Below are 27,900 nucleotides of genomic sequence, written 5' to 3' on the forward strand. Positions count from 1 at the left end.
TGTATGTGGCCACATGTGTCTGCGTGTCATCAAAAATAGCCATGCGTGTCAATGCTGACACGCGTGTCATAGGTTCACCATCATGGTCTTGGGATATAGGTCTGTCTGGAAGGGCCTGGAGTGTGAAGTTGTCTCAGCCCTGTTCTTAACTCAGAGTCATAGAATCAAAGAGTTGGAAGAGACCTCATGGGCCATCTAGTCCAACCCCCTGCCAAGAAGCAGGAATATTGCATTCAAATCACCCCTGACAGATGGCCATCCAGCCTCTGCTTAAAAGCTTCCAAAGAATGAGCCTCCACCACACTCCAAGGCAGAGAGTTCCACTGCTGAACAGCTCTCACAGTCAGGAAGTTCTTCCTCATGTTCAGATGGAATCTCCTCTCTTGTAGTTTGAAGCCATTGTTCCATTGCACCCGTCTCCAGGGAAGTCTCCTGCCTTGATATTCTGGGATATAGGGTTGTGTGGAAGGGCCCTCCTCCTCCCTGTGGCTTCCTCTCACATATTTATACATGGCTATCATATCTCCTCTCAGTCATTTATAAGTCGGGTGTTTGTAACTTTAGCCGCAATTTCCCACTCTCCCTCTACAGGCACCTTTTGGGACACCCTTAAAAGGAGGGTCCTTCAGGAGTGGTGGACTTCACTTCCCAGAAGCCCCAGCGGGCAGGGCGAACGGGGAGGGATTCTGGGAAATGAAGTCCGAGGGCTCTGAGGGGAGCTTAGCGCGTCGAGTTCCACAGCGAGCAAGGTCTTTCCGAGTTTCCCTCCGCCCTACCCGGAGGAGGGAGCGGGCCTTGTCCCCGCGGAGGCGCTCGGCGGGCGTGGCGGCGAGGGCGATGCCGCTGGGGCAGGCCCCGAGGTTCACGGCCGTGGCCACCGAGAAGCCCGCGAGATCCGGCTCGACCTCCTCGTCCGGGTCGGGCTCGTTGCGCGCCCACTGGTAGTAGCCCGACGAGGCCGAGGGCCCAGGCGCCGGCGCCGGCGCCGCCCCCTTGTCGAGCGTGCCTCTCCGCGACGAGGCCTCGAAGCGGGGCGGGACGAGGGACTCCCTGCGCTTGGAGGGGCCCCCCATGGCCGCTGCGGAAGGGAGGGAGGCCGGCACCCTCTCCCTGCCTGCCTGCCTGCGCCGAGGCCTCGCCCCGCTCCCCGCGAGCCCACCACCCCAGGGGTCTTGCCTGGGCCCCTCCTCCCGCCCAAGGCCGCCCTGCCGCCCCCGGCGTCACAATTGGGACCACTAAGGGGTCGCCACCCCGCCGCCCTTGGCCTTCCAGAGGCTGCTGTGCTCCTGGCAGCCCTTTCCGTGGCACAGGCAGCCCCCGGGTTACGAACAAGATAGCTTCTATGTCTTGTCGAAGGCTTTCATGGCCGGAATCACTGGGTGGTTGTAGGTTTTTTCGGGCTATATGGCCATGTTCTAGAGCAGTGGTTCTCAACCTGGGGGTCGGGACCCCTGGAGGGGTCATGAGGGAGTATTTATTTATTTATTTATTTGCGACATTTATATGCCGCCCTTCTCACCCCAAAGGGGACTCAGAGCGACTTACAAGGTATATATTATTATTATTATTATTATTATTTATTAACTTTATTTGTACCCCGCTAGCATCTCCCAAAGGACACGATGCGGCTTACAAGGCCAAGGCCTCAACACACAATATAACAATACAGAACCAAAGCAAATTAAAACAATTCAGCAATAGAAACAACAGGCAATAAAGAATAACAAATTCATAATAAAATTGGGCCGGGCCAAAGTAATGGGTACAGGATTAAAAGTGCTGGTGTGAACAGGTGGTATACAAGGCATTATACAAGGCATCTGCCTATGAACCCACCAGGACTTTGAGATCTTCCGGGGAGACCCTGCTCTCGATCCCGCCTGCTTCTCAAGCTCGGCTGGCGGGGACGAGAGATAGGGCCTTCTTGGTGGTGGCTCCTCGGCTGTGGAACGCCCTTCCTACGGACATTAGACTAGCACCATCTCTAATGGTATTCCGCAAAAAGGTGAAGACCTGGCTGTTTGAGCAGGCGTTCGAATAATTAGTGCAATGATTGGTTAATGAACACTGGAATGGAACAATGGATGACGAATCTGGAACATGTTTTTGATGACGAGACGACAGTGAATGGGTATTGTAGTAACTGTTTATTAATTGTGTAATGTGTTAGGTTGTTAACTGTTTCTATACTGTAGCACTGAATTTTTGCTGTTCGTATTTGTTGTGAACCGCTGTGAGTCGCCTTCGGGCTGAGAACAGTGGTATATAAGTAAGGTAAATAAATAATAAATAGGGCAAGTGCAGTGTGCGGTGTACAGCAATCTTAATTCTAGTAAAGTGCTTAAGGACTTGGTGATAGGGATTTCCTAGTCTGGGAAGGCACATCGGAACAGCCGAGTCTTTAAGGTCTTTGGGGAGGGTGTTCCAAAGTCGGGGGGTCACCACGGAAAAGGCCCTGTCTCGAGTCCCCACCAAACGTGCTTGCAACGCAGGCGGGATCATGAGCAGGGCCTCTCCAGATGATCGGAGTGAGCGTGTGGGTTCGTAGATGGAAATGCGGTCGCGCAGGTAGGATACAATATATTATTAACATAGTACAAGATCAGTTTTAAATATTGCTATATTGCACTATATCAATTATACTGTAGTATTATTAGTAATTAGTAATATTATTAGTATCAGAGGGGTCACTAAAGACCACCAGAAAACACAGTATTTTCTGTTGGTCATGGGGGTTCTGTGTGGGAAGTTTGGCCCAATTCTGTCATTGGTGGAGTTCAGAATGCTCTTTGATTGTAGGTGAGCTATAAATTCCAGCAATTACAAAATATCAAGATCGATTTTCCCCAAACTCCACCAGTGTTCACATTTGGGCATATTGAGTATTCGTGCCAAGTTTAGTCCAGATCCAACATTGAGTGTTTGAATATTCCATATGCCCAGGGGCGGCTCAACCCATTATGCAAAGTAAGCATTTGCAGTATAGTTGATCTTGCCCAGGGGCGCTCTTGAGGCAAAATAGACCTTGACATATGTGAGTTGTAGTTACTGGGATGTATAGTTCACCTACAATCAAAGAGCATTCTGAACTCCACCAATGATGGAATTGAACCAAATATGGCACACAGAACTCCCACGATGAACAGAAAATATATATCAGTGAATGGTTGGGGGGGGGGGGGGGTTGTTTAAAATACCGTTTGCTTACCTTTGAAAATTACCTAGGGCCGCCTCTGCATATGCCCAAATATGAACACAGATGGAGTTTGAAGGAAATAGACCTTGACATTTGGGAGTTGTAGTTACTGGGATTTATAGTTCACCTACAATCAGAGAGCATGCTGAACCACACCAACGACAGAACTGGGGCAAACTTCCCACACAGAACCCCCATACTTAAGGCCATCCAGTCCGACTACCTTCACCAGGGCAATAAAACATAACCAAAGCCCTCCTGACAAAGACCCATCAAGCCATAGATATAGATTAAATATATATGATTCTCACACACTGAGATATAGTATCATAGATTTGAAAGGGACCCTAAAGAAGGACAATTATATGTTGCATGTTCCAGACAATCTCCACATCAACACTGACAAAGAAACAGCAAGAAATATTGTTTACCCACAAGCATAAAGAAATTACATATATTAGAAACCAACACTTTCTAATTACTTTATTTTCCAGATCACCAGACTGGGCCACAGCAATGCGTGGCAGGGGACGGCTAGTACACACGCACGCACACACGTATACAGGCATATAAATATATATATGTATGTATCTATACGTACAGGCATACACACACACATAAACACACATATATATATATATACGTACAGAATTCAACAACGAGAGTACGCTGGCAATGCTGCCCTAGCAGAGGAAAAACCACGCTGGCACGGAGAAAGGGGCGGGGAGAGAGGCGGAGTCTCATGACGTCATGGACGTGCTGGCACAGTTTGTTCCCGCAGGAGGCTAGTTTGTGGCGGCTCTTAAGTTGGGACCCTCTTAAGTAGAGTTTAAACTGTATATAAGCTTTGGCTACCATAGGGAAGGGTTAACACCTCTGCCTTTGCTGTCTGTGCCCCTGTTCAGCAGATTTCTGTCCTGGTGATAATTGGATTTTGAAACATGTAGCTTGTTGTAGAAACAAGGATTGGTGATAAACTTTCAGTGAAGAGACTTTTTCCGCATGAAAACTCAGGAGTGAAATTCCTCTCCGAGGGGTAGATTCTCTCACCCCTGTTCTTAAGTAGGAGTCATTTGTAAGTCGGATGTTTGTAACTTTGGGATTGCCTGTATATCACTCAAATATGTTAGTGTTCAGGGTTACACTTGCTTCTGTAAAACAAACAAAGAATCCAAAAAGAAGCCAGAGCTTAAATAAATAAATGCATAGATTTATTCCAGCACAGTATAATTTGTCTAGTTTTTAACTACCCATTTTCTGCCAACCTAGAAGTTTCCTGCCAACCTAGCAGTTCGAAAAGATGCAAATGTGAATAGATATATAGGTACTGCTTTGGCAGGAAAGGCATAAGACGCTCCAAGCAGTCATAACGCAGGCCCCTCAGATTGGAAATGGAGAACAGCACTTCTTCCAGAGCCAGAGATGAGTACCGCCTCCAAAGCCAGAAATTAAAGGAGAAGCCTTTGCCTTTGTTTCTTTGTGTGTCTCTTTGTATCACAACAAGTAATTGAATATTTGCCAGTATCTGTTTACAATGCAATCCACTCTGAGTCCCTATAGGGAGGAGGGCGGAATATAAATAAAGTATTATTAATATTTTCCCCATGACAAATCTTTTAGGAGTGAATTTTGCTTCCAAAAGATAGCTTTCTCTCACTTCCTGTTGTCTCGCCCCAGTTCTTTACTAGGGGTCGTTTGTAAATCGGATGTTTGTATCTCAGGGGCTGCCTGTATAGTGAACCTATACATCTTAAATGAGGTGTTCCATATCTCACATGTAATGAAACATCTCTTACTTATCGAATGTACCATTGCTTAATATTGACAAGTGGATATGGAAACCATGTCCTTTTAAAAATGTATGAGTACATATTCCATCAAGTTGCAAAGATGTGCAAATGTAATTGTCGCTCTTATTTGCAAAGAAAATCCTATGGCAAATCAAAAGCAACTTTAAAGCACATAAAAACATGAGTGGCCCTGGGAGTCCACATACCGCACCCTGCCTCTTCCTTTTGCTTGTATGATTTCACCTGTTAGGAATCTTGCAGCAGATTCTCAGAATTAAAAAAAAGAATTCTGTTGAAGTATTTTTAGTTAATACACTCATTAGTAGGGGAGTGCAGCACAAATTTATGAAGATACATAACTTTTAAAAACCTTTAAAAAATCCTTGCATTCTCACAGTAGCATTATTGTATTTCGATTAATAAGGTAAGAAAAATAAAATTTTAATTACACAGTTGAATAGAGGTAGCATTATAATAACACTTTTCCAATCAATGTGACTATCAAATTATTGACAATTTAAATGGCATTATAAAAGAGGCTTACAAATTTCTGTTTTTAGTTTTACAAAGTTTTCAACTACTTTTGTAATGTCAGATACAATCAGCCTTTGGTCTTTAAGAAGTATTTTGTGTCAGTACACTGCCTCACAGGGTAAACTTCTAATTGACAAATATGAACTTTAGCTAGCACATGAAACCATATCAAACAGTTGAACATCTTGCTGAAATCAGTATTATTTCAAAGGTAAGGGATGAAACAGAAGCATATTTTTGTTCAAGTAAGTTTAAAAATCAAGTTATATAAAACATGAAACGTATGGCGTTATAGATAGCAGTACCATTAGTAAGCAATGCCTAAAATGCACCAATATATAGAAATATTTATAAATACTTCAATAAAAGCTCTTTAAGTTCCTGTGATGATGGTTTAAAATGGTATTTTAAGACCTGATATAATTAAGAACAAATTGGCACTAAAATTCCTCTGATATTTTGAAGACAAATATGTACCCAGAACAATAACAAATATAAAATACAGATGCTCTCATTTTCTTCTGAATTTCCTGTTCCATTTGTTTGATCCCTCCCCCCCCCCCCCCCAAATACAATAGGCATTACATTTGAACTAGACATTTAGGAAGTAATTTCTGATTCTTAAAAAATAATGTTTTACTCCGCATGACCTTAACTGTAGGCATTTTAAAAATATAGCTAATACAATATAAAAATAATTTAAACAAATGAAAATATTTAAATACAAAAGGATTAAGTACAGATAAAATAGGTAATTCTAAGGCAACATGACTATATCATATTTGAGGAACTGCTCTATACTATGAAGATACTTTGGTTTCTCTTTCTGGCGGGGGAAATTCTTCCACTTCAGAATTAAACATCAGCTCTGCAAGAAAATAAAAAAAGCAGTGTGAGACATTAGAATACAGTATTCGTGAATAATACTAATTTCTTAGTACATTAATCTAAATATGTTACAGCTAGGATTCTCAATGATGGAATAAATCTGAGAATATGATATAAAATAAATCCTCAAAACAGAAATCTTAAGTTCACCAACTATTACCTTTTTTCACTCCTGTGTTAGCCAAAACCACTCTATGACTTTCATTAAAAAAATAGTTGAAAGCAATCTCAAAACATAAAACACAGAAAAATGTAATACACAATCTAAATTTTGACCAAAACCAGGATATTTATTCATTTATTCCTAGTTTCTGTCCAACCACTATGACTTTTAACTTTGTTGTTGTTTATTTGTTCAGACGCTTCCAACTCTTCTGACCCCATGGACCAGCCCACGCTAGAGCCGTGGCCACCCCCAGCTCCTTCAAGATGAAGCCAGTCACTTCAAGGACACTATCCTTGCCTTTGGTGGGCCCCTCTTTCTTTTTCCTTCCATTTACCCCGGAATCTTTATCTTCTCCAAACTTTCCTGTCTTCTCATTATGTGGCCAAAGTACTTCATCTTTGCCTCTACTGTCTTTCCAACCAGTGAGCAATGAGTTTTCTTTCCTGGAGGATGGACTAGTTTAATCTTCCTGCGGTTCAAGGCATTCTCAGAATTTTCCTCCAACACCACAGTTCATGTTTAAACTTTAACACTGCTATAATCACTGTCAACACAACCTTGTCCCTGCCTTCCCTTTGCAATGCCTTTGATATATCTGGGAAAGAAAATAGATTTAGTAATGAACTCTCTAATGGAAATATAGTTATCTCCCTACATTTGCTGATGTTAGGGGCACAGGGCCCCCATAAAAGTGAAAAAATGTGAATTTTTAAAAAATCTTGGAAGAAAGACTAGGAATCCCTATGTCCTCCAGTGTGATTCTATGGTCAACTTCCAACACAAATTCTGGAGGACCTATACATGCCTAAAATGTGTTCTCTCTAGGTCTTCCAACGTGACTATAGTTAACTTCTGCTGGAAGTTGATCATAGAATTGTGCTGGAAGACCTAGATTCTTAGAATGTATTAATCAAACCCACAAACACGGCATCCGCAAATGGGGAGGGCCAACTGTACATGCCTAGCTTATGAATCCCAACTCAGACCACCTGTTCTATACCTTCACTGTGATCTAGCTGGGGCCGGTAGGACATGAAGAGCCAGGAAAATCCAACAAGAAGAGCTATCACAAGATTAACCACAATCCAGGGCTGAAGAATGTGTTCCTCTGCATCTGAGGTCCTGGAAAAAAATGCAAAAAAAATTTATTGTGGCCAAATCAGATATCAGAGCAGGGGTTCCATGGGATGAAACCAGAGATGGGAACCATGCAGCCCTCCAAATACTGGATAGCAAGTATCAATGGTCAGGAATACCAGGCATTGCAGTCCAACAACTTCTGGAGGGCTGCAGGATTCCCAACCCTGGTTTATATAAATAGCTCCATGAGTGTAAATAAAGAAATCATTTGCTTTTATGTACCTAGCTAATGAAAGGTAAGATATAAATAATGGCATCACTTGTTCAGTGAAGAAACTGCCCTGTCTACCCAAAAAGGTTGGCATTTGATTTTCAAAGAAAAAAGTGATAAAAGATGCCAAAACATTCTTATGCCCACTAGTTATCTGGCCCTTTTTCCAAATCTTTTTATTATTATCCAAGGTATTTCAGTGTTTTCAAAGCACTCTAGCAAAAAAAGCTGCAGGAAAGCACAAGTTCTACTCTTTAACCATCCAACTCTTTTCCTTTAAAAAGCAAAACCCACCTCCCATTTTCTGCATTATTGAAACAGCTCCATATTACATACAGAAATGATTCTGTTATAACTCTTTAGAAATGTCTTCTAGAACAGCAGTTAGTTTCTGAAGTAACTTAACACTGCCCTATCCTGCTGATTAAAATTATTTTTAAAAGTTTTCACTTTCTTTAAAAGTGCTATTATGAAGGCACACCAGGTTCACCTTTTGTTCTGAGACTGGGAAAAGATATGAGATAGTTCTAATATATAATTGTATAATTTATCACTTTAAAACTGTATCATTTTAATTGTGATTTAAAATGTGAATTTTATTCCCATTGCATAATATTAACTGTCATTGTTTGGGGTAGTATTAAATCAATACAGTCTGCTACAGTAGTTATGAGATACCTCTTGTAACTCTGGAGGACTAATATTGGTATCAGCACAAACTATTCTGGTGTTCTCTCTAGGTCTTCCAAGGTGACTATGGTTAACATCTGCTGGAAATTGATCACAGAGTTGTGCTGGAGGACCTAGATTCTAAGAACATATTAATCAAGCCCACAAAGTATCAAACCTATTCATTTTTTTAAGAAAACTGTAAACGGAAGAATAAAAAGGAGTTCAAAAATGAATGATCTGACTTGTGACTTCTGATGCAATAATAGGGGATATTCAGCAAAACTGGGTCTTCACTTTTCAGGAAAACAACTGACAGAACCCTTCAATGATTGAAGCACAGTTACAATTTTGCACTATACCCCATACAATGTTACAAATAATTTTATGTACATAGTTTGGTACAAATATCACAAAACATTTGTTTGGAAGAAAGAAAACAATTCCTACCAGAGGCTACCATTCTCTGAAGGAGGCGTGTAAAGGTTGATTTTGTCACTTGTCATTTGCTGGCTCAGAGATAATATAAGAGCAGCAAAGTACACTAGGAAAAACAGAAATGACAGAGACATCAATATCACAGACCTGTCTGTCATAATGTCCATGCCTATGCTGATTAGGTTCCTAAATTGCTGCTACCACTGCCTTAGTTGTCCAACTGTGGAGATGCACATTTCAACATTCCACATTCATAGACTACCTGCTTCTTCAATCATTCCCCACTGCTGTTTTGTAGTGTGCAAAGTCACTATATGGTCGGCATCAACTAAGATGCTTGCAGTTTCTCTTTCTGGTATTTATTTCAAATTTAAACTAGACGAATAGGAAGGGGAAAGATATTTCCGGGTGTTTTTCAAGTGGTCTCTTGTGCATTCTTGTATATGGATCTGCTTCTGCACAGAGCAGTGGTTCTCAACCTGTGGGTCCCCAGGTGTTTTGGCCTACAACTCCCAGAAATCCCAGTTTATCAGGTGTTAGAATTTCTAGGAGTTGAAGGCCAAAACATCTGAGGATCTACAGGTTGAGAACCATTGCTCTAGATCATTAGAGACTAGGAGTGTCCAAACCTTTTACGCCGGGGGCCAGTTCAGGGTCCATCAGCCTGTTGTGGGAGAGGGGCCACTGTAGAGCCAGCCATTCCTGGCCATGCAACAGCAGTGGTTGCAGCACTTGGGGAAACAGGGCAATGGGTGGGGGGGGGTTATTTTGGAAAGAAATAAAGACAAAGTTGTAAGGAAAGAGAGAAAGGGAGAGACAAGTAGTCCCGCCTTGACTACTGCAACGCTCTCTACGTGGGGCTGCCCTTAAAGACGGCCCGGAAGCTTCAGCTAGTCCTGCGCGCGGCAGCCATGTTACTAACAGGAGCGGGACGCAGGGAGCATACAACGCCCTTGCTGTTCCAGCTCCACTGGCTGCTGATCTGCTACCGGGCCCAATTTAAGGTGCTGGTGCTATCCTACAAAGCCCTAAACGGTTCCGGCCCAAAATACCTTTCGGACCGCATCTCGGCCTATGAGCCCACGAGGACCTTGAGATCGTCTGGGGAGGCCCTTCTCTTGATCCCGCCTGCCTCACAGGCACGCCTGGCGGGGACGAGGGATAAGGCTTTCTCAGTGGTGGCCCCCCGGCTGTGGAACACCCTCCCTGTTGACATCAGACAGGCGCCCTCCCTTATGTCCTTCCGGAAGAGCCTGAAGACATGGCTATTCGAGAAGGCATTCAACTAAAGGCTACAGTAACTGGAAATGACAACTGGAACGGAATATTGACTATGAGATTGGTTATGATTCTATGATAAGACGAAGCGGATTACTTTAGTGTAATTTAAATGATAATGTATTAGTGATATGTTGTATTGTCGTTGTAGCTGATTGTATAATATGCTTTTATATGTTGTACACCGCTGCGAGTCGCCCTAGGGCTGAGAGCGGCGGTTAACAAATGCACCAAATAAATAAATAAATAAGGGGCCACTGGGATGGGATGCCTGAGGCTGGAGCCCCCTGAGGAGAAGATGACGCTTAGTCTAAGTGAAGGAACATAAGAGGCCACCATCTCTCTTTCTCTCCTTCCGAGGAGCCTGCCTTTTCCGGGGGCCTGATCCCCAAAAAGGAAGGAAGGAAGTCAAGAAAGGGAGGGAGGATTGAAGAAAGTCAAGGAAGAGAGAAAGGAAAGAAGCAAGTAATGGAGAGAAGGAGACCTGGAGAGTAGGCCATTGGAAACTTGAACGGGGACCAGACTTTGGAAATGCCTGTTCTAGACAAGATGCGAGTTTAGCAGAAGCCTCACCTGTCCTTCCATATCTATATATAGTCACCTCTCTGTGGGCACATCTACACTGAGCACTTATCCCAACAAGCAAGTAAATCAGCCCCGTAGTGTTAAACAACAAACACATAAGATGATTTTGGGTGAATGCAAGCCAAGGCTGCCTTAATGCATTAACCAAAGTTACAAGTTGCCCTGAGTTCTCTACTAGAATCCAGAGCAAACCAGGACTTTGGGCCCAGATCCAAAATGACACCAACTGCAATTGGTGATACAGCCATCTTGTAAATTGCCATGTTCCTTGTTTTCATTTTCCTTATAGTGCAAAAGCACAACTATCACTGAGAAGGAAGAGGGAAGATGGAGACACAAGCAAAGTGCACTGCTACAGAACTATGCCATCACATTTTGGCAGCTTAAAAATAGCTCCCCTGGCTGGGGGAGGCAACAAAATGGGACTGAGGGAGACCCTCTTTTCACCCCTGACTTGATTTTTTCTCTGTGGAAGCACAGTCTTGTGTGTGATACACAGAAATCAGCAAAGAATTGTCAGTTATCAACCCACAAATGTCCTTTACTAAACTCATCACAGCCACCATTGAAATAACAGCAATTACGACAAAAAGTCATGATGAAGGTCCAGTTTAAAAACCAAATACCATCACACAGGCCTCTTTTCCTCATATATAACTTTCAGCTGTCCTTTTATACTCACTGAAAGATGCAAGTGCTGCTGGGTCCAAAGTAAGAAAGCCACGTACAGATACAGATGCTTTAGCCAAATCGATCCTAAATAGTGGATGCAAGATGTGTTAGTTTCAATATTCTACAAGACACCAAGTGGGGAAAAATTATATGTTTTATTCTGAGACCCATGGTGCTCTGGGAACCCAGACTTCTAATGAAACCAATGGTAAAATCCCATTAACTTTAACAAACTCAGCTGTCACCTAAAACCTCCATCTTCTGGATTGTTGTGGTACTTCATTATTTCACATTCATGTTCTGTGTATACTAAACCAAAAATGGGCAACATCGGATTCAATTCAGATTGTCTAACACTAGGAATCCCCAATGCTGTGGCACAATTGGGGAAAGGAGGGAGAAAGAAACAGCACAATGTAGATGTGGTAATACTAGAAGCCAACTCCCATAAATAGCATGTTAAAGACCCCCAAAAAGCCAGTTATGTAGGCTACCGCCGCAAGTTGCAAAAAATGTACAGGAGCATGGTTTTAATTACTTTTAAATCACTGAATGAATTTAGAAGAAAGAGAAGTTCATGAAAAATGTACCTGTCAAAAGCTGAGACTGTGCTGATTGTAAGCAGGAAGTAAAAAAGACACTGAGCAGGATATGCCAAATCCTTGTACTGCTGCAGCAAGTTGGAGATGGTTGATAACTGGTTTCCTGCCAGAATATAAATCACTATGATATTCCAGACCGCATAACCAGCAAGAAAGCCATGAGTAAAGAGTCCAATCACCCTAAAACGATACAACAATATTAGACAAGAAATGTTCTTTTATAGGGCTCTTACTATACAAGTGGTCAAAGCTTGCTTGCATACAGCCTCCCTAATCTTTTCAGAACCTAGAACCCTAACTTTAGAAACTTCAACTGAAAAAGACACTTCGACAATGTTTCCTGGTTTCACCCAGCCAAAGCTGTTTCGGGTTTTCCAAAACGAATAGTGACTTCACTTCTGAAATCTCTAAAGAAGCTCTGGAGGGAGAAAAAGGGGTGTAAATTACTCCCCACTACCTCCTTAAGGATTTTTCCCCAATTTAAAATCATTTAAAAACTACAATCGGAGTGGCGCATGGAGGAGGCGTGATCTTTCCAAGTTTCACATAACCTTTGGAAACTGCCCATCCTATTTATTTATTTACCACATTACTACCTTGCCCTTCTCAACCCTGAGGAGGACTCAGAGCGGCCTTACACATCGGAAACAATTCAATGTCATAAAACAACATACAATTAAATAAATATTTATCTCAAAAACCAAAGAATTAAAACATCTAAACAATTACATCAATTATTAAAATTACACCGTCCAAGATTGTAATCCAGAGCAATTCAAGCTGTCACTGCAGAGATTCTACATTCATTTATTGCACTGCAGTTACTCTTCGAAAGCTTGGTCCTATAGCCATGTTTTAACTTTCTTTCTGAAGGTTAGGAAGGAAGGAGCTGATTGAATATCACTGGGGAAGGAATTTCACAGCTGAGGGGCCACAACTTAGAAAGCCCTGTCTCTTGTCTCCACCAATTGCGCCTGTGAGGGAGGTGGGACTCGAGAGCAAGGCCTCCCCAGACGATCTTAGCCTCTGAGGTGGATCATAGAGGGAGATACATTCAGACAGGTAAGCTGGGCCAGAACCATTTAGGGCTTTATAGGCTAAAGCCAGTACTTTGAATTGTGCTCAGTAGCAGACTGGCAGCCAGCGGAGCTGATGTAACAGAGGGATTGTATGCTCCCTATACGCTGCTCCAGTGAGCAATCTGGCTGCTGCCCGTTGGACCACCATTTGTATCTTCTCCCAAATTAACCAACAACAAAAATCAATTTCCCAGTATAAATTTTCCAAGGATCTCAATGTATTTTTTATAGTTTTCATTCCACATTGTAACAGCAATGTGGAATGAAAGATTCAAAGGGACAGCTTACAGTTTGTCATCTCCACATAACTATTTCTGGAGGTGGCTTGAAGAAATAATTATAAGTGGAGCCTGATGACTGTTTCATGCACATATATCTAATGATATTATGCAGAAAAGGACTGACATGTACACCAAGAATGGCTAACATATGGAGCACAGGTAATACAGCGGCCTCCCAGATTGCAAAAAATAGATCATACTGCTGTCACAAAAACTGCCATATCCCAAATGGCAAAAAGTTCCTGCTCCCAAGTCTGTTCCATTTTTTCCAGGTCAGGATCTCACTTTAAGAGACTAATCACCATTCCAGGATTGGAAGCACTGACGCCCCTTTTACACTGTCATATAATCCAGATAAACCACATTATCTGCTTTGAACTGGGTTATATGAGTCTACACTGCCATATAATCCAGTTCAAAGCAGATTTATATGGCAGTGTAGAAGGGGCCTGAGAAATTTCATTTGTTCAAATTACTTCTTTGAATGATAACCAAGTGGGAATATGCACATACCTAAAGCCACGGTGAACAGAGAGTGCCACATCCTTTGTAGTCCACGAAGCCTTTATATCCATAAACACATCAATGTTTTCAGTAGTTTTAATCAAATCTTTGCGATCAGCAGCTTGAAAGCGACCTTCAGACAGAAAGCGAAGAAGTTTAAACAACTCTAAAGATAAGGTTTTCTATCCAGAGATGGGAGCAACGGAGGTGAGGTTTGCTTTGGAGCTAAAAGAGAAGAGGGAGGAGGAGGAGGAGGAGGAGGAGGAGGAGGAGGAGGAGGAGGAGGAGGAGGAGGAGGTGGAGGTGGAGGTGGTGGTGGTGGTGGTGGTGGTGGAGGTGAGAAGAGAGAAGGTGAGTGAGGGCCTAAGGAGGGAGCCCCGGAGGAGGAAGGACGGGGCTTAGAGAGGGGTGGAGTAGTCCCTCCATGGCCGAATCCCAGGGAGGAAGAGAAGTAACATTGAAAATACATCCTGCATATCAAATATTTACATTACAATTCAGAACAGTAACAAAATTACAGTTATGAAGTAGCAACAAAAATAATTTTATGGTTTGTATCACCACAACATGAAGAACTGTATTAAGGGCTTGCGGCATTAGGAAGGCTGAGAGCCATTGCTCTACAGCAAGGCTCTGAACTGAGGCCACATTGATTTATTCATTTTTCCACTGCTGTTATTATACGAAGTATCAAATCCTCCTATTAAACTATGTAACATGATTTTTGTTCCTGGGTTATAAATGTAATTTCCTCATTGGTTCTATCATAAAAACATGGAAAAAAGTTTATTAAACTGCAAAAACTTTGTTTTTGTGGGATATCTTGCAGCACATTTTGCGATAGTTTTTCAATGAATATTTCACCGAGTATCAACCAACTCAACATGGTTTTTGTGGCTGCCACAAAAATGAAGTTTCTGGAGTATGACAACTCCTTTTAAAGTAAGTATTGTACAACTAAACAGAAATAATACTTTAAAACTAGGAACAGAATCTTTTTCTGTTCTTGAAGGATGAGGAAAGTACTTACGATTTTTTTCAACAAACACCTTGCTAATAGGTTGGCTAACACCAGTTGGGACGGAAAACACAGGATGCTGTTCTGAGCCTTTCATTTGCTCATCTTCAATAATATCTTCTTCCTCCACACCCAGTTCATTGGCAGTTTCTAATGGACGTGTCTTCCTGTCACGAGGGGACAAAGGCATTTCAAAAGGTGGATATTTTCCCTTTTAAAAGCCCTGACAACCAAGGACCGATCTGCATCATGCGTCGATCACTAAAGCAGCACTACTGTGCTGTAACAACCAAGTCTCTGTCCTAAAGCACTGGAACTGTTGCAAGACCCTCTGATTGGAAAGTAATGAATACATATTCCATTTAAGGATTAATTCCCATATTGTTATGGCAGAAAGACACTTGTTCTAAGTAAGAATCCATAAACAATATCCAGTATCAGGAAGAATGTGATTATCTGTAAATGTCTGGGTTTTTTAAAACTAGGAACTTGGGAATGAAATTAGAAGCTGCTTGGTTCAGATCTTCCTTGTAGATAAACCACTTCTTTTTAGCCTTAGCTGGCATTTGCAACATGGAGATAAACGGCTCTGGCCCAGTTTACCTGTCCGAACAGATTCTCCCCTATGAACCATCAAGGCTATTAAGATCTCCCGGGGGGGGGGGGGGCTGCTCTCAGTCCCACCACCCTCGCAATCATGGTTGGTGGGGACGAGGGACAGGGCCTTCTCGGTGGTGGCTCCCCGGCTTTGGAACTCCCTCCCACTAGAGATCAGATCGGCCCCCTCCCTCCTGACATTCAGGAAATTACTAAAAACTTGGCTCTGGAATGTGGCATTTGAGGACTAAACCTAGAACCTCTCCTTGTGATGAATTATGATGAACTGTGACTATGAGTGTGACTATGACCATGACTGGATTGACGATTTGGCTTAGGTAATTGTAATGATGATGTTTTATTGTACTGTATTGTACTATTTTAATATGTAATGATTTTGCACTTGTTATTTTATGATTGTATTTTATACATGCTGTAAACTGACCTGAGTCCCTCGTCGAGGTGAGAAGGCCGGTATAGAAAACTTCTAAATAAATAAATAAATAGATAAATAATATAGCCCTTAGGCATTTTGGACTCCAGCTCCCACAATTCCTAACAAGCTACCAATAGTTAGGAATTGTGGGAATTGTAGTCCAAAATACCTCGAGGGCCCAAGTTTGCCCATGTCTGCCTTAGAAGGACAATTAAAATTCTGCTCTATAAATATTTCTCAATATAAGGCCTTTTGGGCTGAAAAATCCACGTACACATTTTTATAAACAAACGTAATGAAATAGAATGAAGGTCAACCACAGGCAATGACAAGGTTCTTTGTTTTGAAATAAAGCTGGGCATTCTCACTTCACTCTTTTCCGTTGTTTACGAGTTGCTGTTTCTTCCATTCTGTTTTCTTCTGCTGGTAAAGGATCCATGCTATTTCCATTCTGCTCAGTGAAAGAGGTCTCCGATTCTGAAAGTTTACAATGTAAGACAAGGGAAGTTGTACTGCAGGTCACAGTGAAAATTAAGGCACAAAGAAGCATAACAACAGAGGTGAATGCCATACTTTTTCCTGGGATTGAAATGTTAAGTTAAAAACATTTATTTCTTCTATTTCCTACTTATTCTCCAAGTCGATCAAAATTTTCCACACAACAACCTGTGAGGAAAGGCTAAGAAAAAATGACTAGGCAAAATAAATGTAATGAAAGGTTAAGAAATAATGACTGGGCAAAATAAATGTAATGAAACAGAATGTTAAGTGTCAGCTGATTAGCTTGACAGTAGAGGGGGGGATTTTGTATACACACATAGAGTCGAAAGCACAATTCAAATTCTATATACTTTTCTGGAGAATCAAGTTTTTACCTTAATCATAAAAACCGTGAGCTTACTCCAAGAACTGTAAACACTTTCAAAATATTAATATGACTAAGGAATTAAGAACTCATTATTATTGTTATATTTTTTTAATTTAATGAGAAACATGCAAGAAGCAGTAAAGGAACAGTGTTATTGGTTTTGCTCATTTTCACTTTTAGCACTCCACAGTTGTGAAAACCTTATTTACATGTTGAAAATTAGGAACCCCTGGGAGCACTATGGGTTAAACCCTTGTGCCAGCAGGAATTCTGACCGAAGGTTGGCAGTTCGAATCTGGGGAGGTGAGCTCCCGTCTGTCAGCTCCAGCTTCTCGTGCGGGAAGCCTTCCACAAGGATAGTAAAAAATCCAGGCATCCCTTTGGCAACGTCCTTGCAAACGACCAATCCTCTCACACAAGAAGCGACTTGCAGTTTCTCAAGTCACTCCTGACACGAAGAAAAAACTGTTGAAAATAATCTAAGTCATACAAAAGATCAGATATAATCACAGGTTTTATAAACTTGCATGTATTTATCAGAGATGTATCTTTTAAGGAACTGAGAGCAGAATGTCAACTTCACAACATTCCTTTGAAGTAGGTTAGGATGAAAGGCTGTGGCTTGATTAAAAACCACCTTACTGTGGTAGAGAGGTGAGCTTGTTCAAATCTCTTTCAAAACTTTTACCCTAGTTAGAGATATAAAGAACTGGGATAAATGGGGATAAACTGGGCGGAAATGTGGAATATTTTATTTTAGAAAAAGATGAATAAAATGTTAAAGACAAGGCATTCATGTAATTACTTCCTCATAATCCTCTCTAAAAGCTATGCAAGGCTAAGATTTCTATATAGGATGATTTACAGGATCACAGCCACCATGCATGGTGTTGGGTGATGACTATGGAGACCAGAGTTGCAGTCCCTTCTTGGTCATGGAAACCCACTGGGTGGCCTTATGCAAGTCACTCTTTTTCAGCCTCAGAGGAAGGGAAAGGCAAGCCCTCTCTGTTCAAACATGTCAAGAAAACTTTGTAATTGATTCATGTTAAGGTGGCCAATTTATCAAAAAACATGATGGCACCCAAGGAATCAGAATATTTACAATTCCCGGTCTTAATTTTTTTTTTTTTTTGTATGTCATGTTTGTCACTATGGAGAACTTGTGAAGATGACATAATTGTCTCTTCTTTACAAATGTTAATGTTTTATTCTCTTTGTCATTTCTGACAGCTCCTAGAATCATAGAGTTGGAAGAGACCACATGGGCCATCTAGTCCTCAAATGGACAAAATCAAAGAGGTTATTTAAAGTTCAGGTGTTCCCAACGATTCAGGATACTGTAGCTTCATTTGCAATAAAAATAATTAAGAACTAGTAATATATAATATATAAATCATAATTAATTTCCTACAATAACAAAGTTACTTTCAATCTGTAGGTAAAGGTAAAGGTTTCCTCTGATGTTAAGAGGGGAGTGGCTATCATCATTTCTAAGCCGAAGAGCTTGCATTGTCCATAGACACCTCCAAGGTCATGTGGCCAGCATGACTGCATGGAGCACTGTTACCTTCCTGCCGGAGCGGTACCTATTCATCTACTCCCATTTGCATGTTTTTAAACTGCTAGCTTGGCAGAAACTGGGGCTAACAGCAAGTTCAGCAGCTCAGTGGTTTAACCCACTGTGCCACCGGGGGCTTCATTTTAATATATAAAGGGTGCTAATATTGCAGCTTTTTTCAGGATTTGTGTTTTTTCTGGAGAAGAAAACCCCAAGCACTCAATTTTATGCTATGGTTTTAGAAATTCCAGAAAACTCTATCTCCATTCTCAGGGAGAGCATCATAAAAGTCCTTTAGGTTTCACTGGACAGTTCAACATAACATAGACACTACAGGTTGAGTATTCCTTAACCAAAATATTTAGGACAAGGAAGTGTTTTGAATTCTGGAATATCTACATTTACATAGTGAGATATATTGGGGATAGATACAAGTCTAAATGCGAAATTCATTTGTGTTTCGTATATACCTTAGACCAGGGGTCCTCAAACCAAGGCCCGCAGGCTGGATGCGGCCTTCGAAGGTAATTTATCCAACCGCTGCCCTAAAACTTGAGACTTCAGGTTGCCCTAAGTCTGAAACAATTTGAAGGCACAGATCAACAATCCTAGTTAACTAGACTCTCATCAGCCAAAAGTAGGTCCACATTTCCGACTGAAATACTGGTAAGTTTATCATGGTTTTGGAATATTTTGGATTCTGGAAGTCCGGATAAGGGATACTCAACTTGTAGTGAGATGCAGTCAAACAACATTTGGGGGCAGGACTGCACGATTCCCATCCCTTTAGATGCCCAGCTGGTGTATATCCTCTGCCTGTTTTTTTTTTTCCTGCCAATCTCTGCCTACCTAGAGGCGCTCTCTTTTTCTTGCGCTTCCTCTGAGGTGGGCCATCCTGTGGTGGGCAATCCTCAGGCGTCAGAGGCTCACTGCTTTCAGACGTCCGGCGGACAGCTGCATGAACAATGTCATCTAGAAAGAAGAACAAGAAAGGAACATAATGTAGTCGGAACCATAACAATGATTTACGATCCTTAAGATTTGTACAGAAAGAATTGCTGCTAAATTAGAGAAACTGAATATTGAAACAGTAACCTTCCTGATGGGTATTTCATTAGGGACAGGCAGAATGTTTAAAGCATTGAAGAAGTGAACTTTTGGTGGGACTTTAGAGAGAGAGATGGCTCTCGTGAAGGGGAACACAGGGATGAAAGAAAATAAAAGAGGGGGAAATGTATAGTATATCTCTATATAAATATAACTTTTTCTCAAATAAAAAAATGGAAAAAACATATGCGTGTTATCAAGGACATCTGGTAATGCATATCGTTTTAGTTTTTTTTAGTATGTGTGCTTCTGAAGAGAGGACAGCTATGTATATGGAGAAATAATTTTGGAAAGGCATGACTTTTTAGAGATCATAACCTTTTGGAAAACCAATCTCCTATTGATACAGAGAACCCACTGTATGTTACTACTCTCTTCATCTATCATTCCCGTTGTTCTTTGTAAAGCCAGGATCTTACCTAATGAGTTTCTTCCCTTAGCCTTTTTCCGTTTTTGGCGACCGAGTGGAATTTCATCTACAGTAGAAAGAAAAACAAAGAATTAGGTTGAACATTTACTGATCATCAATCAGCATTTGCAAGGCTTGCTAGACAGTCTTGATTTTCCTTTTTTCTGGACTACAGCTGAAGCATTTTCTGCAGAATCCACTATAAATACTGTAAGGTTGTTGCTAATACATCTGTGTAAATAGTGTCCTTAAGAAACTTTTTATTGTTGCCTAGGACCCATTCTTTTCCTTCACAGTGAGGATGAGAATGGTGAATGATGAGACACTGCAGGCAGACTTTTGCTCCCACCCAGGATCCTGAGTTGTGTTTTTTTTTTCTTTCACATTTTAAAAAACGTTTTCCAGCTCTAAAGAGACCCTATAGGGATTGCTTTGGCCAGAATATGGTGTTTCATATCCCCAATGACCCCAAAATAGGAAAAGGGGAAGTAAAAACAAACACAGCGCCACCAGAACCCCCGCCTCCGCCTCCTTTATTTCTTCTTTGTATTAATCTGCTAGAGAAAATACATTTCTTCAGACAACTGTGCTTCTAAGAATGCGGGCTGAGAAAGGTGGTATATAAATATGGCAAATAAATAAATAGTGTTTTCTAACTACTGTTTTAATGTTGGCTTGTTTTATTCTATTATAAATGTATGGCTGCAAATTTGTTGTAAGCTGCTTTAAAAGATGATTGGACAAGACAAATGTCCCCATATAGTTTTATTGTTCCATTATCATGTTTTTTTCCTAGTCCATAAGCCAAAAAAAGTTATCCTCATAACACAAAGGGATCAATGTATTGTCGAAGGCTTTCATGGCCAGAATCACTGGGTTGTTGTAGGTCCTTTTCGGGCTAGACCATGGCCATATAGTCCGAAAAAAACCTACAACAACACAAAGGGATCAGTTTTAATATTCAGTAATCATTATAATTTGGGTCACTCTACCAAATTAGAATACTAATCTACGGAATACACTGCAGTTAAATTTACATCTTAATAAACACAAATTAGACGCCAGTTTATAATTATGATGAAAACATCTGGACTTTTTAAAGCTCAGAATTCTATGCCCTGCTAGCATTAAAAATTTTGGACACAAATTTAAAAACAACTTCAGAAAAGAAATTGGTTTCTTTCCCTTGCTTCCTCCCTATGATTTTTGAAAGCTTGTTCTGATAATAGCCATTGGACAATTATCTTTATTGTATTAGATATAGAGATGTAATCTCTAATGCATGACTGTTAAATAACTTAATGTGAATTATGATTCGCTTGCTTTGAGTTTTCTAGGCTGTATGGCCGTGTTCCAGAAGCATACTTTCCTTACGTTTCACTCACATTTATGGCAGGCATCCTCAGAGGTTGTGAGGTCTGTTGGAAACTAGGCAAGTGGGGTTTATTTATCTGTGGAATAACATCCAGGGTGGGAGAAAGAACTTGTCTGCTTGAGGTGGCTGTGAATGTTGCAATTGGCCACCTTGATTAGTATTGAATAACTAATCAACCTGAGATGTCAGCCATAGCAGAGCAACTGATGAACCAATCAGGACACAGCATATTATTTGAAAACACAGAAATGCTGCACCACTCTAACAACCACCATGTCAGATTACATAGGGAAGTCATTGAAATCCACAAGTATGTGGACAATTTCTACAGAAAATAGGAAACCATAAAAATGAACAAAATCTGGCTACCAGTATTTTAAAAATTCCAAAATCTGGACAGTAAATAAAGAACAACACTCAGAAAGCAGGGGAAATCCAGACAAGAAGCAATTGGGGCCAGCTAACACCTCCCAACAAAGGATTCCCCCAGGCAGGAAGCAGGCAGGCTTTGAAGCTGCAAGGCTATTCAATGCTAATCAAGGTGGCCAATTGCAAGATTCACACTTGCCTCAAGCAGACAAGAGTTCTTTCTCCCACCCTGGACATTTCACAGATATAGAAACCCCACTTGTCTAGTTCCCAGCAGACCTCTCAACCTCTGAGGATCCCTACCATTGATGTGGGCAAAACGTCAGGAGAAAATGCTTATGGAACATGGCCATACACCCCAGTTAACTCACAGCAACCCAAGTATTAAATTGTTTGCCCAATAACAAACTCACCTTGATTTCCTCTTCAGTTCAATTATTTTTCAAATCATGATGGAACAGCCATTAGAAAAAAATATAAAAGAAAGAATAAAATTAATATCAGTAACAGATGATTAGCCTGATTAACCACATAAAAACCTGGCTCTCACACTGATAGAACAAACAAATCAGGGATGCTAGGACAAAGGAAGTTTCAATGCTTTCCCTGACATTTCTTTACTTGCCAATTTCTCAATTGAATCAATTAACCTTACCTTGGCACTGGTGGAAGAACACGGGGTGGACACTAAAATAAAAACAGAAATATCCCTCAGTATATGAAAAAGGTCCATCCTTTCCTTAGAATATATTCAACTGTGGCATATATGAATGCAGCCAATTTTTTTATGTCAGTAGCGACTTGAGAAACTGCAAGTTGCTTCTGGTGTGAGAGAATTGGCTGTCTGCAAGGACGTTGCCCAGGGAACGCCCAGATGATTTACCATCCTGTGGGAGGCTTCTTTTATGCCCCCGCATGGGAAGCTGGAGCTGACAGACAGGAGTTCATTCCGTTCCCGGGATTCAAACCACTGATTTTTTGGTCAGCAGTCCTGCCGGCACAAGGGTTTAACTCATTGCAGCCACAAGAGAACCACCAGATAAACTAAAATGGAGGAGTGAATTAAAACATTCAATCCACTGGCTAAGATATTTTTAATATTATTAATTCTGATCTTCCTTTTCTTCAAGTGTACACAATATAGTTTAAATCAAAACAAGTTATGGAAAAATAAGATAGACTAGAGCTAAAATGGAGAAATAAACATGTGTTAACTTTCATCTTTGGAGCAGCAGAATTCACATAAAGCTGGATTTTCCAAAAAAAAAAAGTGCCTAAAAATACACAACTAATAGTTGGCATATAAGTATATGGTATCTATTCTAATCCCAACATCAACTGCAGAGGATACACGTCATATTTCAAAATACTTCTAGGAGTTTTCCCTAGCATTGCCCATCAAACAGCACTATACATCAATTTGGTCTTCTCTTTTTTCTTTTAATAAAATAAGGGGGAAAGCAGTTGAAAAAAAAGACAAATAACAGATGGAAAACAACAACACTGCCTTGATTCCACTAAAATCCAGTGAATAATACAAATCTCCTCTTGAAAGATCTGTAAGTGTGATAACATCATGTTTCTTGTTACTGCGCAGGTAAAATAGAGCTGGTGCACCTGATTATTCTCTCTCAATGAGTCATCAGGTGTTATATTACATAAGTTACATAAATTCAGAAGAAACTTGTTATGATAACTCAGACAAACTCTTAATTCCAATAAAAGATGAAAGCAAACATCTACTGATGATAACTCAAAATAGGACTCACCACTTGCTTCTTCCCCATATCATTTAAAAACCGATTCTGAGGGTCATGAAATCACCTTCCATGCCTACAGCAACCTGAACTAATTCTGTACCAAAAATAGACACCCAATACTCGGGATTAGGTGGAAGTGAACCTTTGCTCCTTGGGATTTAGAGCTTCATGTGAGTCCACATTATTGATCTGCCATGCAAGGGGGTACTTTGTGGCACATACTACTTCAAGTCAAACTCCTCCATCTTTATATTTCAGAAATAATGCTCCCAGTGAAACGTGTAACCATACTGGTAATAAAATAGGAATTGTATTTAGATCCTCAAATTACCCTGATAGCATTAGTTCTACTGGAACTAAAGGGGCTTACGGTAAGGCTCTTGGCTTTGCTACTCAGTGGAATTACAATGTCTAGAATATACCTGAATATACTCAGAAACATTTTTTTTCTGCTAGAGATGGAAATTAAGAAATGATCCCTCCAGCTCATGGGGGCAAGTGGAGTGACACTGGTGTGTTTATTACTTTGCTTCACAAGCAGGTTCCACAGGGCAGAACACCTGAACAGGGCCTTGGTTGTTATATGCCTTTGAGTCACTTCTGACTTGTTTTCTGGGGCTGAGAGCAAGTGGCATTGAACCATGGTCTCCAGAGTTGTAGTCCAACACTAAAGCCAGCACATCACAATGACTCTCAGATGTAGACTGAATTCAGCGAGACTTCCTTCTAAACAAATGTATGCATACAATGACACAATACAGGGGGCAACATGGTCATGATAAAGTCTAATAAAGCATACTGAATAACTGTGAAGAAAACGGTTCTGCATGACACATATAAGTAGCATGGCTGAATGTACTGCAAAAATATAATATAAGCAGCCCCCAAGTTGGGTTCTATAAGTTTGATTTTAAGTTGAATTTGTATGCGTCAGAACAAATATATTATTTAATTGCAACTTCATACACACACACACAAAAGCATGCATCCTTTGGATAGTATAGGGAAGGCTCAGAGGGCCCTTCCACATAGGATATCAAGGCAGAAAGTCCCATAATATCCGCTTTAAACCGGTTTATCTGAGTCCACACTGCTATATATCCCAGCAGATAATGTGGGAAGCTGTGGAAGGGGTCTGTCAGGTCTGGCCAGGGCTATTGATGGCAGGGAGATACTTCATTTACAAGGTTGCCATAAATCAAAGGGCCCTTCCACACAGCCATATAACCCAGAATATCAAGGTGGAAAATCCCACATTGTCTGCTTTGAACTGGGATATATGGCAGATATTGTAGGATATTCTGGGTTTCACAATGGTGTGGCATTGAGGGCTGTGTGAGTTGTGGAGTGATGAGTGTGTGCTGGGGAAAGCATTTATGGAAATTTCTAATTTCTTTGTGCAGTAGCACAATGACGATAGTTATTCAATTCTATATATATATATATATATATATATATTTGTGAAACTCCATATGTGATGCCTGTTTAATTCTGTTATAATGTTGTTTTATTTTAATGTGTCATATTTTAACTGTCTTGATCGGGCTTGGCCCCATGTAAGGCGCCCCAAGTACCTTCGGAGAGATGGAGGCGGAATACAAAAATAAAGTTATTATTGTTGTTGTTTATTCATTTGGTCACCTCATGGACCAGCTTTTGCCAGAGTTCCCTCTCAGCCATGGCCACCCCCAGCTCCTTCAAAGTTAAAGGTATTATTACTATTATTGTACTGACACAAAAACACAGCATGTCACAGCAAACGAGACCTATATGCTGGATTTCGTATCAAAAAAATCACAAGTCGAACACTTCCCAAGCGTATGTATTTTTGAATGATGCGCACTGATCCAAGTAAGGTGGCCTTTTGCAGTTGACAGACCATGATTTTGTCAATGTTTATTGCTTCCAAATGCCAGCTGAGATCTTTTGGCAGGGCACCCAGTGTGCCAGTGACTACTGGGACCACCTGTACTGGTTTATGCCAGAGCCTTTGCAGTTTGATTTTAAGGTCCTGATAATGGCTGAGTTATTCTTGTTGTTTTTCCTCAATGCGACTGTCACTTGGTATGGAGACATCAATAATCCAAACGTTTTTCTTTTCTACAATCGTGATGTCTGGTGTATTGTGTTCCAAAACTTTGTCAGTCCAGATTCGAAAGTTCCACAGTATTTTTGTGTGTTCATTTTCTATTATTATTATTTGTGTGTGTGTATACGCACACACACATATACTTGGCTGGATGAAGTTAAGTGTAACTCCATCCATGTGTGTGTGTGTACATATCTGTGTGTATATCTATGTATGTATATATATATGTGTGTGTGTGTGTGCATATGTGTGTATATATGTATCTATATCTGTGTGTATGTATGTATGTGTGTATATATATATGTGTGTGTGTATATATATATATGTATGTGTGTATATGTGTGTACATGTGTTTGTGTATGCATGTATATATGTGTATGTGTGTATATATATGTGTGTGTATGTGTATTTGTATACACACACATTTGTCTGGAGTTACACACACATGTATATGCAAGCTTTAGATAGCATAAGAAAATACAGTATATATGTGTGTGGGTATATATGGCTGGAGTTACACAGGCTGAGGCAGCATAACTTCCTTTTTTCAAAACTTAATAAAACCCATTGTATGAATCAGAATTTTTTTAAAAAAATTTATAACGTAAAGTTTTCTTTTACGTCGTTTTGAAGATCAAATGAGGTAGGTGACGTCCCCCATTTTCCATACACTGAGTAAACTGATTTTTGGCGTTGGTCATGACTCTTGCCAGCATAGCAGGTGTGATGTTGGCAGTTTCTTCCTGGATGTTGGCCTTCAAATCTTGTAGGGTCCTTGGACGGTTCACATAAACACGGGATTTCAAAAAACCCCATAGAAAAAAAATCACAAGGGGCCAACTCTGGAGAGTGGGCTGGCCACTCCAAATCTGCTTGAAAAGTAGGCCTCAATGGCCAAAGCACACTCCTCCCTGTTCCAACGCAGGATGGCGACTGAACTGTGTCAGGACAAAACTTTATATTCCCGCCTCTCGAACGAGACCACTAGCGCTCCGCTACGTCTTCAAACGAATGAATGGCACGCATTTTAAAAAAGGAAGTTATGCAGCCTCACCCTGTACTTAAATCACGTCCCTGTTCCGACTTACATACAAATTCAACTTAAGAACAAACCTACATAACTTTTCTTATTGGTAACCTGGGGGCTGCCTGTATTGAAGAGTCTACATTGTTTTATAATCCAGTTCAATCTGCATGATTAGGGCAGCAGTATAGAGGGAGGCCTGCTTCATCTCTCTTCAGGGAGGCACACACACAAAAGCGAGATGGCGATGGATACCTCAGAATACAAACTGTGTAGAGCAGGCCTGGGCTAACTTGGGCCCTCCCTCCAGGTGTTTTGGACTTCAACTCCCACAATTCCTCACAGCCTCAGGCCCAGGGGCCTGAGGCTGTGAGGAATTGTGGGAGTTGAAGTCCAAAACACCTGGAGGGAGGGCCTAAGTTGGCCCAGGCCTGGTGTAGAGACACAGGCTTGAAGGCAGCTAAGGCGGCGGCCCCATCCGATGGTCTTGAGTGGTGTTCTGCGGGGGAGCCCTTCCCCTCCTCCACTCCTCAGCCCCGGTGCGGACAGGGTTTTTATCGCGCGGCGAGAGCGTGTTCTCATTCCCCTCACCGGGCGGGCGGTCTCCATGGCGCTGCAGGCCTCTCTCTCTCTCTCTCTCTCTCTCTCTCTCTTTCTCCCAGGCAGGCGACGCCTCCCGGTCTCCAAGGGAGGGAAGGGAAGGAAGTCCAAAAAACGTCACCAAGGCCTCCCCCAATCGCAACACTCGGCCAGGGAAACCCCTCCAAAGGATTTCATGGCAACCCTGAGATTGCAAGACCAGGCAAGTAAACAGACCCAACTCTTCCAATGCCATCTGGATGTGTTGACAACTAAGCAACACAGAATATCAGGGCAGAATAACCCCACAATCTCTGCTTTGAACTGGAATACCTGAGTCCACACTGCCATATATCCCAGTTCCAAGTAGGATTTTATTCAGTTGTGAGGAAAACTATTAAAAGCAGTCAATGTGGATTATCTTGCTTTGATGATCTGGGTTATATGGCAGTGTAGATCCAGCCTAGTCATTGAAAGACTACAGCAAAATGTGCTGCAGAATGTCCCGCCAAAACAAAGTTTTTGCAATTTCATCAACTTTCCCCATGTTTTTTTATAATAGAACCAATTAGGAAATGACATTTATTGCAAAACAAAGAAAGGGACTTTTTTCATGGATGGTGGGCTTGTGAACTGGTGCAGGTCTATTGGAAAAGAATAATAAAGGAAACAAAT

The 27,900-nt window shown here is 41.2% G+C and overlaps 2 protein-coding genes and 1 long non-coding RNA gene across 5 annotated transcripts in view; 1 reads left to right on the forward strand and 2 right to left on the reverse strand.

Annotated features, from left to right (window-relative positions):
- The window catches only part of C2CD6 (C2 calcium dependent domain containing 6), a 52,232-nt gene extending 51,159 nt beyond the window's left edge, over nt 1-1,073 (reverse strand). The window contains exon 1 of the mRNA XM_067463781.1: nt 777-1,073. Coding sequence (XP_067319882.1) covers nt 777-1,073 — 297 coding nt within the window. The remainder of the gene's footprint in view (nt 1-776) is intronic.
- Nucleotides 1,074-6,072: 4,999 nt separating this feature from the next.
- Nucleotides 6,073-27,355, reverse strand: TMEM237 (transmembrane protein 237). Of its 3 annotated transcripts, none has more exons than XM_060783231.2 (13): nt 27,238-27,355; nt 22,429-22,460; nt 22,187-22,197; nt 20,040-20,096; nt 19,363-19,485; nt 16,453-16,561; nt 15,064-15,218; nt 14,043-14,166; nt 12,158-12,349; nt 11,578-11,651; nt 9,045-9,138; nt 7,575-7,696; nt 6,073-6,388 (listed from the first exon to the last, which is right to left on the reverse strand). In XM_060783231.2, exons 1-13 carry the CDS (start codon nt 27,253-27,255, stop codon nt 6,321-6,323), a joined length of 1,179 nt encoding a protein of 392 aa, XP_060639214.2. In that variant the 5' UTR covers nt 27,256-27,355; the 3' UTR covers nt 6,073-6,320. The 3 variants fall into 3 exon arrangements, with proteins under 3 accessions (XP_060639214.2, XP_060639206.2, XP_060639222.2); XM_060783223.2 differs by lacking the exon at nt 27,238-27,355 and adding an exon at nt 23,543-23,981; XM_060783239.2 differs by lacking the exons at nt 22,187-22,197; nt 27,238-27,355 and adding an exon at nt 23,543-23,980.
- On the forward strand, nt 6,309-8,830 carry LOC137097375 (uncharacterized). The gene is made up of 2 exons (XR_010910171.1): nt 6,309-6,876; nt 8,666-8,830. It is a non-coding gene; the product is annotated as an uncharacterized lncRNA (long non-coding RNA).
- Nucleotides 27,356-27,900: the final 545 nt, after the last annotated feature.

The sequence above is a fragment of the Anolis sagrei genome, chromosome 1 (assembly GCF_037176765.1).
Source record: "Anolis sagrei isolate rAnoSag1 chromosome 1, rAnoSag1.mat, whole genome shotgun sequence".
Taxonomy (NCBI): Eukaryota; Metazoa; Chordata; class Lepidosauria; order Squamata; family Dactyloidae; genus Anolis; species Anolis sagrei.

Bases quoted from the DNA above. Each gene is read 5' to 3' on its own strand.
- TMEM237 (XM_060783231.2), bottom strand. The intron at 14,167-15,063 runs GTAAGTACTTTC...TTCTGTCTGAAG, and splicing joins GGTGTTTGTTGAAAAAAATC to GTCGCTTTCAAGCTGCTGAT. The intron at 7,697-9,044 runs GTAGGAATTGTT...ATTTTTTTCCAG, and splicing joins TCAGAGAATGGTAGCCTCTG to GACCTCAGATGCAGAGGAAC.